At 40.6% G+C, this 14,392-nt stretch overlaps 1 protein-coding gene across 10 annotated transcripts in view; it reads left to right on the plus strand.

Annotated features, from left to right (window-relative positions):
- The window catches only part of arhgap23b (Rho GTPase activating protein 23b), a 176,257-nt gene that overhangs the window by 107,298 nt on the left and 54,567 nt on the right, over nucleotides 1-14,392 (plus strand). For 9 of the 10 annotated variants that reach the window (XM_036129870.1, XM_036129874.1, XM_036129869.1 and 6 more), the window contains 4 exons: nucleotides 838-868; nucleotides 1,882-1,977; nucleotides 5,300-5,378; nucleotides 5,499-5,559. In XM_036129870.1, coding sequence (XP_035985763.1) covers nucleotides 838-868; nucleotides 1,882-1,977; nucleotides 5,300-5,378; nucleotides 5,499-5,559 — 267 coding nt within the window. The remainder of the gene's footprint in view (nucleotides 1-837; nucleotides 869-1,881; nucleotides 1,978-5,299; nucleotides 5,379-5,498; nucleotides 5,560-14,392) is intronic. The other variant, XM_021312950.2, reaches the window with a different exon arrangement.

Consider the following 14,392-nt stretch of genomic DNA (forward strand, 5'->3'; position numbering starts at 1 on the left):
AAGTACACATCTTTCAGGCCCCATATTGTACATACGCAAGGGTTATAAATGGGGTCCCTGAGCTTATTCCACAAATTAGTTAGCTATACAAGCATCTGTCCTGATAAACTGTCCCTCAGAAATGTAGCACACTTTAAGTTGACACGCAGAACTGTATCACAAAATGTAAAAAAACAAAAAACAACAACAATGCTTGTATTCACAAAAAATCCTAAGACTAAAAGTAGTACTTAGTGACATCAGTTTACGAAAAATCTTATAGTTTCCAGAATTAGCTTGGAAATTGTCATCTAGAAATTTGATTTTGTGATGCCATCTCCTCGCCAGCTTTTGATTGCTGCTCTGAGCATTTCTCACTTTCCAGGCTGGAGTGTAAAAGCAGAGAAAAAGACACATTGATCTGCAGAAGTGTGCTTCAAAGTCCGCCTATTTACACTACTCTATTCTCCCTCAGAGCGGTTTAGACAGAGGCACTGCTCCTCTGCAGAGTTCAGTTTTCTCCACCATTTTTATCCATTTTATGTGGTTATTTTTGCCAAATACAACCGCTTTATACAAGCAGGCAATTCAAGTAAAATGCTGACAGGTGAGTGCATATTAATGTTAAATAGATGATGCAGTAAATCGACCAGAATGGCGAGTAAACATAACAACCAAATCAAAATAATGATGGGGGTATACATGCGTTGTGATCAAACATTTTGATGCTGTGTGACAATTAAATAAAAGTTTCATCATCATGACACATGCATGCAAATCCTTTATTGGAAAGTTTGAGCTTAGCAGCATCTCACTGTGGCCACCCAGTCTAATAGTCTCTGTGTGACTTTTCCACAGGAAGAAGAAAATGGTAATATACCAGGAAAAGGTGAGTGTTACATGTTCCTGTTGACCTCTACAATCTCAACCTTATTTGGTAGGAAGATCTGTTTTATATACTAATCATTACTGTCTTTTATACCACCTCAACACCTTGTTCTGTATAAATCTGATAGCTCAGATATGTCCTGGTCTGGTTGTAAAATGTGGAGAAACATCTTTGTCAAATTAGCTACACCTAATTTTATGCTGGGACTGCACAGTGGTGGAGTTGTAGCAGTGTTGCCTTGTAGCAAGAATGTCTTGGGTTTGAACAGGTGGGCTCTTTCCCTGAAAACATGTATGTTGGGTTAATCAGTCCTTAGGTATGCTTGTGTGCAAGCAGAGTTGTTTGTCCTGTGTGTCTGCATTGCCCTGTAATTGACCAGCGTCCTGTTCAGTATGTTCCACACCTCTTGTTCAATTTAGGCAGCAACTCCTTCACAACCCTGCTTGGATCAGCATGTATAGACATGCACCATTCTAAAATGTCACACATCGGGGTATTGCAAAAAATGTGGTTTATACTAATTTAGTTATGAAAATGTTCCACTTACAAATGAGATAGGTATAATGTCACAGAATGTATTACTCAAAAACAATGGGCATAAACCTTATTAGGAAAACTGCAACTTTAATTTTGAAAAAAAAAAATCTGTCTTGCAATGGCCACTTTTAAATTATAATCTCAATAAAAAGTTTGCAGAGTGACTAAATCTAATGAAGTTAAGCAAAAATGGGAAGAATAGAACAAAATTTAACCACAGTGACAGACTTACTATATAAGGTGATACAGCAAATAGTTGGTTACCTCATTTTGACTGTGCTATACATCACATAATTATTCTTGATCATCAAAAGGTGTTAAAAAATCTGCCTTACTGTATCGTGGATAAGTTATTTTTGTTTTGTCTTTTTATTTTAGTGAACCAAATGTAACTTTGTTTTGTTGTGGTTGCTAATAATTCTACTTATGTAAAGGTTTTATGATCTGAAATATTGGACATCTCTGTTTCCTTAAAGTGGAGTGTCAGCGATCTTGCTTGGAGCCAATGGATACCATTTTTGTGAAGAGTGTGAAAGAAAATGGCCCTGCTCAACAAGCTGGACTGTGTACTGGTAAATTTCATGCTTGCTTTCCCTACAACTGAAGCATTAAATAAACCTAGAATAAAAGTCCAGATTTAAGAATATGGGAATTTTGAATTACCCTTATACATAAAAATATAGTAAAAAAGCTAATTTATTTCAATAACTCCATTCACTTAGTGAAACATATTATGTAGATCAATTCCACAGAGACTGATATTTTCAAGCTTTTATTTCTGTTATGAAGTTCTGCTTACAGCTATTGAAAACACAATATTTAAGATTAGAATATTACATCAGACCAATAAGAAATGTAATCAATTTAATTGAAAAATGTGGGATTGATAAAACATATGTTTAAAACCTGCTTAAAGGTTGTTATTTTCAAAAGGTACTTTTAACTGGACAACCGACGCTCATCGGAACACATATTCTAATTTATTTAATTCAAATGTACATGCTTATCATAATGCAGGTTTTTCTTCCCCCTATTATTTTTAATTAACATGTTAATAGGTCTTGAGATTTTAAACAAAAGTATGTATCTATCTATCCGTTCATTCATCTTTTTTAGTAACAGGAAGTTGTGGGGGTCTGGTCAATCAATAAGACATGCCATTAAAAGCAATGGCAGAGGACCCAAATGCAGACTGGCAGAACACAGCCAGGATACAGGACTCAATATAAGAGGAGGAGCCAAGGCCATAGTTTGGCAATGATTGTGGGTACTAGGACTGAGGCTGGTACTATAACAGTCAGACGAAAGCAGGTACTGAACTCTGGAGTGATACCATTGCTGGAGCGTTAAGCAGAACCAACAGGGCCTGTACTTATTGAATAAAAGGGCTTTATAGCCAGCCGAGTCCCTCAGAAAGATGGGTCCTGCTTTCACTCATCATGAATGAAGCGGATACGCTATGACATCTGACGCACCTCACAGAAATAAAGAACCCACGATGAAAAGTCCTCATATATTGGTTTGGTTTTGGCTACTTTTCTTCATAAACCAATGTGGTGAAGGACCCAAGCAAGAGTAAGGTTCAGGAACCAAACATCATCCCTTTAACTGAAATAAACATAAAATCTTGGTTAAACAGGTAAAACCATATCATGTATATGAACAGACCGAGAGGATGGATAATTTAATAATCAGAAGAAATAAAAAGTAATAATGTAAGCAACATAGAAAATATTAGTAATCTATTCCATGTCCTTTTCAGAATCAGAATCAGAAATACATTAATAATCCCAGAGGGAAATTATTTTTGTTACAAGCTCCAGATATACAAACAACATATATATGTATATATATATATATATATATATATATACAGATCTAAAAATTGTGATAATGATATTGTGCAAAAGAGTGCAAAAGAATAAATAAATGTCAATAATTTTGAGTCAGTTAAAGAGGGGGTGGGGGTGGGGGTGGGGGTCTGGCTCTCTGAGGGAGGCATTGTAGAGATTGATGACCACAGGCAGGAATGATTTCATGTGGTGCTCTGTGGTGAGAGGAGTCTTCTTCTGAAGGAGCTCCTCTGCTGGGCCAATGTGTCGTAGAGAGGATGTGAGACATTGTACAGGGACCCCCTGGATGGAAACAGGGGTCACAGGTGTTTTTGCCCTCCTCAGAGCTACTATTAGCTCCTTAGTCTTTGTCACGTTGAGCTGCAGTTGGTTCAGCTCACTCCAAGTGACAAAGTTGCCCACCACAGTCCTATATTCACTCTCATCACCCTTTTCAATGCAGCCAACTATTGCTGAGTCATCAGAAAACTTCTTAAGGTGGCAGGACTCAGTGCAATAGTTAAAGTCAGAGGTGAAGAGAGTGAAGAGGAAGGGGGAGAGGACAGTCCCCTTAGGGGCTCCAGGGTTGCTGACCACCCTGTCAGACACACAGTTATGTAGGCGTATAAACTGTGGTCTGCCCGTCAGGTAATCAACAATCCAGGACACAATGGGGGCCTCCACCTGCATCGCCGTCATCTTCTCACCCAGTAGAGCAGGACAGATGGTGTTGAAGGCACTGGAGAAATCAAAGAACATGATTCTCACATTGCTCGTCGGCTTGTCCAGATTAGTGTAGACTCTGTTCAGCAGGAAGATGATGCTGTCCTCAACTCCCAGGTGGGGTTGGTAGGCGTGGTGGAGTAGGTGGGTGTGAGGAGCAGACAGGGTGTCTGTAAGGAGGGGGAGTAGGGGAAGTTGATGGCCATGTACCCAGCAGCAGAGACTTGTGGGGGATGGGCCACAGAATCAAACCTATTGAAAAATAGGTTAAACCCCATACCACCAGTCTTCTGGAACCCGGTGATGGTTCTCGTGCCACTCCACACATCCCTCATGCTGTTTCTCTGGAGTTTATTCTCCAGCTTTGTCCTGTACTTGTCTTTAGCCTCCTTAATTTTACATTTGACGACCCCCTGCACTCTCCTCACCTCATCACGGTTGCCATCTCTGAACGCCCTCTTCTTGTCATTCAGGATGGCCTTAATGTCCTTGGTGATCCATGGTTCATTGTTGGGGTAACAGGTGACAGTCCGAGCTGGGACATTGCAGTCCACACAGAAGTTGATGTAGTCGCACTCTGTGAGCCCATCAATTTTAAAGTTGCATTCACATTGGCACCACAATGTTGCCACTTTTGCTTGCTGTTGCTCGTCTGACCTTATCGGCAACTGTTTGCAAAGTGCGTGACAAGGCAGAAATACAGTAGTACAATGGTGCTGTTTAGTGACGCTTTCACTTAACTGCCACTTCTGTCTCCTCACTCAGTCTTCTCCAGGCTTGCTCCTTTCTGGACTTGTCTTGGTAATAATAATTGGTTGAGTCATACAACTTGGGCCGACCGCAGAACGCCACTATCAGCTTTTCTTCCATGTTGAATGAAAGCTATTTCATCTCCGCAGCAGTTGTTCACCACACATCACAGCCTAGTTCCTGACTGGTTGTCACACCGTGACAAGACACAAAAATTCAGCCTTTTCAATTCCAACAACTGTCTCTATGCATCCTTTGCAGGTTTTGTGTCGCTCTGGCTTCACTTTTATCACCAAAATCGCACGTTTTGCGTCGTTAGAATTGCCTCTGTGGGTTAGCTTAGCATCACTTTGTGTCACGTCGCTCCTGTGTGGCACCTGTGCGTAGGGATATCATGTGAATCTGTCCCTCGGCCTGACACATTCACGTTCAATGTGAATGCACCTTGAATCCACAGCTTGTAGATCAGGTTGTTGTTTCTTGGTAGTAATACAGAAACAGTCCCAAATTTTCATATTGGTCTTACTTTTCCACTTGAAATTCCTGTTTTTAAACCTTTCTTTTATGCTTGTGTTTGTGGCTTTTCCAGGAGACCGACTAGTAAAGGTTAACAGGGAAAGCATTCTGGGGAAAACCTACTCTGAGGTTATCACACTCATCCAAAACAGGTGTGGATCATGTGTTATCAAAATTTTGTTGTACTTTCCTATTTTATCCTATTTCTTTTTTTGTTTCACTTATTCACCTTATCTTATTTCTCATTGGCATTATGATGTGTTTTTATTTAGTGAGAACCTTTTGGAGCTCACAATTATGCCAAAAACCGAGGATGTGTTACAGCTGGTAAGTGTGAGTATCCTTTTTCTTCTACTTTCTGCCTTGTTTTTCTTTCCATCATCTGAAGGTGTGAATCCATTAGTTAGTAAAGCTGAGTAAACCAATGAGTGGCTGAACAACTGTGCATAGAAAAAGGGGAACATTTGTTTTACAGATTGGATCAATAAGAGAGACTGCTTGGTTTCTACATATGATTAGCAATTAGGAATCCATAAATACATGCAGAAAATCAAATTTAGAAGTATTTTGTAACCTTAAAGGAGGGTGTATGCTTTTCAATCCATGCTTTTCACATTAAAATCATTAAGTTTGGGTCTATATAAAGTGGAACTGCAATGCTTTGGTTTGAATACCTTGTTAATTTACCCACATCTTTCCATGTCTACCATTGTTCTGAGGTGCGTCTGAGAGCAACTTATTTTGATCTGGTCTCTTTATATGAAATGAGGCCCTTCAACAACCCTATCCCTACTTAAATGAGCTATAAGTAAGATATTTACTGTAAAACCCACCTAAATAATTTTCATTTGTCACATGGGATGGAAGTAGCATTCCCAATAAATGATCGGTCCTCTCCATCTACATTGTCTTAGTCAAAATTTTCTCCTTTCAAACCTAGAGGTACGGTTTGGAACTACTTTGGTGCAGAGTGTAGCCCATGTTCACTTCCTGGTTCCTGAGCCAATCATGTGAAAGTTCCCAGGCTTTCCAAACAAGAGCGCAAAAATTTGGTATTTTATTTTGGCAAAAGAGTAGAAGCCTGCAAGAGAAGTAAGAGAAGTAGACCAGAAATTGAACGAAATACAACACCATATGCCTATCCTGTAATGAATGGTGTGGGGCTGAACCCGATATTCATCCGAAACAGAAATTCATTTAACGGGATTTATTGAGGGAATGATGAACAGAAAAAGGATCCGAAAAAAGGCAGACATCCAAAAACAACTGATGGGAACAGGCAAACAAACTGGGCAGGATAAACAGAAACAGTTTAATCAAAAACAGACTCAAGGAGACAGGGCTCTTACCGAGGCAGAGTGCAGACGAGGAGGAACAGAGCATGGGTATGTGAATGTGACAACCCGACAACTAACTGAGGAGGGAGTGAGGCTTAAATAGACGGCTAAACAGGTGAGCGGAATTGAAACTAATTGACCAAAAGTGGAAGCAATACAGAACTGACAGGAGCTGGGGAAAAAAAACAGAGTCCAAGGACAATAATGAAAACAAAGCGCAGAACCCGCTACTACCATCTAATGTAGAACAGATTACTGGATCAATGTGTGCTTCTTTGCTTTTTTGTCTTTCTTGTTGTGTCTCTGCTCTGTCTTCTGTAACCCCCAGTCGGTCGAGGCAGATGACCGTTCATACTGAGCCCGGTTCTGCCGGAGGTTTTCCTTCCCGTTAATGGGGAGTTTTTCTTCCCACTGTCGCTTCATACTTGCTCAGTATGAGGGATTGCAGCAAAGCCATGTACAATGCAGACGACTCTCCCTGTGGCTCTACGCTTCCCCAGGAGTGAATGCTGCTTGTCAGGACTTTGATGCAATCAACTGGTTTCCTTATATAGGACATTTTTGACCAATCTGTATAATCTGACCCAATCTGTATAATATGATTGAACTTGACTTTGTAAAGTGCCTTGAGATGACATGTTTCATGATTTGGCGCTATATAAATAAAATTGAATTGAATTGAATTGAACTAATACAGAAAACAGATAACAAAATATTGAACCGGCTAAACAGGACTCAAGAACCTAGAACACAAATAACCCAAGAGGCAGGAAAATAACACTAACCAAATAATAACCCAAAACAGAACATTACATATCCTGTGTAAGTAAAAATTCAGTTGAGGTTCACACCAACTTTGGACCGTTAAATAATTGGCGGGTTTCATGAAAGGCACAGTATTTTTTATTCTGATTTTAACCACTAGGTGTCATTATTATTTAAAAGTTCCCACATACTTGTGCAGACATGAGTTCACGAAAGTCTGTGGAGAGTCCATGCATACTTGAGGCCGGCTTCGAGTGCACTCTGCCAGGACAGATACATGCAGTGCTCCATTTTTATGATCACGTACACAGAGTCACACTATAAACTTTTCAGCAGGAAGAAGTCTTCACATTGAATTCTTTTATATGTGACACATAGCTTTATGCAGAGCTGCTCCAAGCAGGCAGTTGCAATGACGTGCAGCGTCACAGCCCCCTCTGTGCTGCACTGACAGTGTGTGTCTGCTGGAAAACAAACGGCTCCAAGTGCCCAACTAGCTAATCAAACCTGCTACTATCTATTAGCAGAAAGTGTAGGAAATATAGGAATTTGTCACAAGAAATGTAGGCAGTAGGTATGCTAGACTATAAAGGGTAAAACGTCTGCAGAGAGGACAGTACGCCTGAGTACACTAGCTATCTGGGTTCATTACCAGCACCACATAAGGTGGAGGGAGACTGGACACCGCACTGGGCTTTTGGGTTGCTGCATGGCTCAGCAGGACTCTTATTTTTTTCCAACGCTTCAATACAGGACAGCTTACTTTCAACCCTATAGCCACAATTTCAGTGACCCTTCTTGGTTTAGCTCACCCAATTCTACTCTTCTCTACTTGATTTGGCATGCCCAACTCGGCTCCTCCCTACTTGGTTTAATTTTGTGCAGTCTGTGTTTTGACCAGGGAAGAAATGTCTGGAAGAGGGAAACACCTCCTGGGGGTGGCTTTAGCCCATGCCCATGCTCTCTTTGTGATGTTGACACTTTAAAGAAATTTGCGTGGAATGGTAAAAAATAATAATAATTTTAGATAAAACATAAATAACAGAAAAAAATACAAATAATGTTTGTATAATTGTATATGCAAGATTGTCTTGGATATTTTTTAGGGATAAACTAATCCAACAGGATAAATATGTGGATCACGCATCAGCTTAAACTTATAATAAAATAAGGCTCAGTTCCTAATCATGTAAAGCACTTTGTGTTGTCTTAGTACTGAAATGTGCTGTACAAATAAATTTGCCTTGCCTTGGCTTTGTCCTGCTGTATGCTTTGAAACTGTGTATTTAACAGAGAGAGATAGCGAGACAGACAGAAGCGGAGAGGCGGAGACAAACCATTTAGCCAGCAAGCTGTGGTCCTCTGTGTGAGTGGAAGGAGCTTTCAGGGGTTTCCTGAGTACAAGCAGAGTTCAGCGAACACCTTTACCAAAGCAGACCACTGCTCCCCCAGCTTTATGAGATTTTTTTCCCCAAGACATTGTGGGAGCAAGGATAATTAGCTTAAAAGATTTTTAACCACAATTTAATTATTGTTATAGGTTTGATTTAGAGCTGACTCCCTGGAAACAGGCAGCTGTGTCAGCAGAAAGCCACTGTCCCTACTGCATGAGGTTGATGGATGAACACTACGGTGGCCCTGAGGTGCAAAGCACTACAACTTCAATTTCATTCCATAAAATTTTATTTGTATAGCGCCAATTCATGAAACATGTCATCTCAAGTCACTTTCCAAAGTCAAATTCAATCAGATTATACAGATTGGTCAAAATTATTTCCTATATAAGGGAACCCAGTTGATTGCATCAAAGTCCCGACAAGCAGCATTCACTCCTGGAGAAGCGTAGAGCCACAGGGAGAGTTGTCTGCATTGTCCGTGGCTTTGCAGCAATCCCTCATACTGAGCAAGCATGAAGCGACAGCGGAAAGAAAAACTCCCCATTAACGGGAAGGAAAACCTCCTGCAGAACCAGGCTCAGTATGAACAATCATCTGCCTCGACCGACTGGGAGTTAGAGAAGACAGAGCAGAGACACAACAAGAGAGACAAACAAGCACAGACATTACAACATTAACGAAAGCATTACAACATTAACAAAAACATTACATTAACGAAAGCACTACAACATTAACAAAAACATTACAACATTAACGAAAGCACTACATTAACAGAAACATTACATTAACAAAAGCACTACAACATTAACAAAAACATTACAACATTAACAAAAACATTACAGCATTAACGTAAGCACTACAACAGGGGGGGATGTTGGAGGTAGACACCATCATTTTATTTCCACAACCTTTGTTATGATGGTTGTGTTGTTGTTACTGCAACCGATTTTTTTTCCTTTTTATGTTATTGTAGATGATAATAAAAGGCACAATATGAATGATCAGATTCACGTCTAGGCAATGAAAACACTACAGATTATCATTATTATATCCATGTTGGTTTCATTTGTGAATGAGGCGGAGTTTCATCAAGCCTATCCGGTCCAACATTTTCCCCTCAGCTGCAACACTTAAAGCACACAATGGCTCACGCTGCGTCTTTACGCATGATCCAGCTGCTGGACTTTAACCCTCATGTGCTGCGCGCGAGGCGATAAACAGAGGGGAAAATGCATAAATGAAGACTTTAAAGGGCTCCTTTAGAGGGAACAGAAGGAATAATGGGTCTGAGCTGAAGCCCCTGATGTTACAAGTTTCTTGCAATGACCGTTAAAAGTGCACACCTAAATTACATGTAACGTAATTTTGCGCACCTGAATTCAAGCCAAGGCAGCACGCCCACCGAAGCACCACTGGTTCTGTGTCGTTAAAAAGAAAAAAGCATTAAACACAGCTACTGACTCTACTATTGATTTCAATTGGGACATTTTGGTATGAGTTTCCACTCATACCAAAATGTCCCAATTAAAATCATTAAACATTAAACGTTGTGATAAGGCTGGCCGCTGATAGAACCCCTGGGTCCGAGGGAAGGGAGGGGAGAGGAGCAGTTAGAGCATTGAGGCACAGAAACACAGCGCTCGTAGTTAAAAAAAAGCAGAATAGATAAAAACGAAACTTATAAACAGACTAAGTGGCGTTTTAGACTGCATCAGGTTAACAGATCTGTTTTCTGATCCAGTGTGCAGCCATGACTGGTTCTGAATGAAGGCTTCATCTGGGAGCCGCTCTCCCCCCTTGCCTCCTGCTTCGCACTTTCATCACTGGTTAAGACCAAAACAATCATTACTCTGATCGCTCTTCCTGCTGCTCTGTTAACATGAACTGCAGCAGAAATAAGTTGTGAAAGAATCTGAAACAGCTCCACAGAAGGCGGGGTTTAGACTGAGCTCTGGTTGGACAGAGCTGTGAACAGATCATCCGCAGCCCAGATGGGCGTGAGTAATGCCATGTGTTGCGTGTGAGCATGTGAAGTTAGTGAAATATGTGTGTCACACGGTCAATGTACTGTCGAACAGTAGTAGTACGGTTTGGATCACCGAGAACATTCATGTTTTTTTTTAAAAACACATTAAAGCCAGAATAACTTCCGGTTCAAAAGTAAAAACGAGCTGTAGTCCAATCAGCGATTTCTTATGTCTCCCACTGGGATGTACCTCTTCCGTTTTGTTAATGTTGTAGTGCTTCCGTTAATGTTGTAGTGCTTTCCTTAATGTTGTGATGTTTTTATTAATGTTTGTTAAGAATTACCGCACCCTTTCTGCGGTGAAACACCGTCGGTGGACCCAGCTCATTTGTACCCTTCAGGCGACCCCCACTTACATATTACTTTGGATGCAAGATGCATGAAATAGACAAGTATACTTCAAGTTACTTTATCTACTAAAGGTAGAGAAACTGTTACAGACACATCAGCGCTGATGGGCTCTTGATCGGCAAGAAGCCCCAATTGCTCATCACACAAACATTATATAGAGATCTAGGTACACACCCATGCAAGGGCTGTACACATCCAAACTGTGACATCAGAAAAGAAACTGTGTCACCCTCAGGGTGGTATCTGATAGATATGTGCCAATCTTTGGGTCGGTGCTATCCAAGTGTGCCATTCAGCTCCTACGTCAAGCTGGTCACTCCACTGACTCAGTTGATATCTTAACATGTTGTAGTGCTTTCCTTAATGTTGTAATGTTTTTGTTAATGTTGTAGTGCTTTCGTTAATGTTGTAGTGCTTTGCATCTCAGGGCCACCAAGTTTTCCATTCAGTGTGGGTAACATGAGATATGTCTTCATATAGAAAGCCGAAGTGTCCTTTTTCTTTTCTTTTTTTCCCTGTCAGGCACTGCTCGTGGTTTTCAATTCAATTCAATTCAATTTTATTTATATAGCGCCAAATCATGAAACATGTCATCTCAAGGCACTTTACAAAGTCAAGTTCAATCATATTATACAGATTGGGTCAGATTATACAGATTGGTCAAAAATGTCCTATATAAGGAAACCAGTTGATTGCATCAAAGTCCCTACAAGCAGCATTCACTCCTGGGGAAGCGTAGAGCCACAGGAAGAGTCATCTGCATTGTACATGGCTTTGCTGCAATCCCTCATACTGAGCAAGCCTCCGGCAGAACCTCCGGCAGAACCTCCGGCAGAACCGGGCTCAGTATGAACGGTCATCTGCCTCGACCGACTGGGGTTACAGAAGACAGAACAGAGACACAACAAGAGAAACAAAAAAGCACAGAAGCACACATTGATCTAGTAATCTGTTCTACATTAGATGGTAGTAGCGGGTGAGCCGTCTTCTCTGGATGATGTCACAGTTAACAGAACGCCAGACCAGGTGTACCTACTATGAAGAGAAAAGAGAGAGAACAGAAAGTTAAAGCAGAAATGACAACACATAATGCATAATTGAAGAACAGTAGAACTCAATAGAGTGAGAAAATTAGATCCTGATATACTCCAGTAGCCTAAGCCTATAGCAGTAAAACTATAAAGGTAGCTGAGAGTAACATGAGCCACTAGTTATAATTTTTGTCAAAAAGAAAAGTTTTAAGCCTAGTCTTAAAAGTAGACAGGGTGTCTGCCTCAGGGTGTCAAATAGTAAAATTATATGACACTTCCTTAGGATCTGATCAGTCAGGTCTTTGGTCTGTTAACACCTGTTAAAGGTCTGGTCTTCAGTCCGGTGTCGGGTCCGTGATTTCACATTCTGTACCAGCAGCAGTGGCAGCACATTATTTATTTAAAAGGGATTCCGTTGTTGCCTGTCTCTGATGGTTCTTCCAGCATCATTCGCTAGCAAGGCGTCAGGGTTTTATGGATAAATATAGTCGGCATTGTAGCTGGATTTAACTTGCAAAGGTAACGGCCACTTGTTCCTCTGTAGGTTCTAGTCCAGTAGGACCTAACTGCATTATTAACCCAACATGCATTGCGCAGGTGAAAAAATTGCAACTTCCGCGAGACAACAAATAACAAAGGATAAATATGAGTTTTTACGCATCACAAGCAGCATTTTTTAAGTTTGTAGGAAAATTACAACATATTTACACTTCAACTAATCATGAATCCGTTTAAAGAGTCTGATGACAGAGGGCAACAGGGACCTCGGAAAGGCTTAGCACTTTGTTCCAGGCTTCCAGCAGTGTTACCAGGAATGCTTATTAAATACATATTTGGGCTTATTCATTTATACAAGCTTGAAGGAATAGAGCTGGTTGCTTGTTTCTCTCGCAAGAACTTGCAACACTGGCATCCGACCTAAATTCACATTGTGTTTCCTAAAATGCAATTGCCTGGCCACAGAGGGATAAAACGTTCTTCTCAAATGCTTCCACCGCTATGTAAAAGTTAAAATTTAAAAGTAATTAAACAGCTTTCCCCTCAAACATGCATTGTTGCACACGTTCATCATGTGCGATGTGCGTGCAGCATCCTTTGAAGACGTGACACAGACTGAATGAGAGCCGTTGAATAGCGTTAGCGTCCTCAAATTTATTCTCGGTTTAATGATAGTGAACATAATATTTTTGTTTGTGGAATATGAGTTTGTGAAGCTAATTCTTTGGTTAGCTGTGCCCACCACTGTGTCCAGCAATTTCTGTCATATGCTGGGGGGGTCGTGGCCGAGTGGTTAGAGCAGCGCGCTTGCACTCAGAGAAGGATGCAAGTACCCGGTCGATCCCCAGTGCCGGCACTCTGGGTCCCTGAGCATGATACTTAACCCGAGATTGCTCCCCGGGCTCCGCACATGGCAACCCACTGCTCTCCAAGGGGATTGGTTATATGCAGAAAGCAAATTTCATTGTTATGTATGTTTCAATGACAATAAAGACGATATTACTATTGCTATGTTGTAATGAGTTGTGTGGGTTAATACACCGAACAACTGAACATTCTGACTTATTCAATTGAAGCTTCACCATCCTTCAGCTTGCATAACAAAATCATGGCACGTATGAAAAATGCGGATTCCCGAAATTGGTAAGATGAAAGTCCATGACCCTGTTTAGCAGCTACACTGGTAATACTATGCTGTAATTGTTCATAATCTGGACAGCATTAACTTGGCCTCTGATAATAAAGTAAAAAAATCTTGGTGTTGTTTTTGACCAAGACGTGTAATTTAAATCCAATATTAAACAGCTTTCCAGGGTTTCCTTTTTTAACCTCTATTTTTTAACCTATATTGCCAAAATTAAAAATATTCTGTCCAGGATTGATGCTGAAAAACTAGTCTATGCATTTGTTACTTCAAGGCTGGACTACTTTACTATCAGGAAGTCCACAAAATGCAGTTTAAAGTCTTCAGCTGATCCAAAATGCTGCAGCAAGAGTTCTGATGAAAATCAACAAGAGGGATCATATTTCTCCAGTTTTAGCTTCCCTTCATTGGCTTCCTTTTAAATCTGGAATAGAATTTAAAATACTCCTCCTCACGTATAATATTCAAGCTCCGTCATATTTCAGAGCTCTGATTACCCCGTATGTTCCTAGTAGTGCACTTTGTTCTCAGACTGCAGGTCTGCTGGTGGTTCCTAGAGTCTCTAAAAGTAGAATGGGAGGCAGATCCTTTAGCTATCTAATCACTCCTGGTTTTGT

Source organism: Fundulus heteroclitus, unplaced genomic scaffold (assembly GCF_011125445.2).
Source record: "Fundulus heteroclitus isolate FHET01 unplaced genomic scaffold, MU-UCD_Fhet_4.1 scaffold_242, whole genome shotgun sequence".
NCBI lineage: Eukaryota > Metazoa > Chordata > Actinopteri > Cyprinodontiformes > Fundulidae > Fundulus > Fundulus heteroclitus.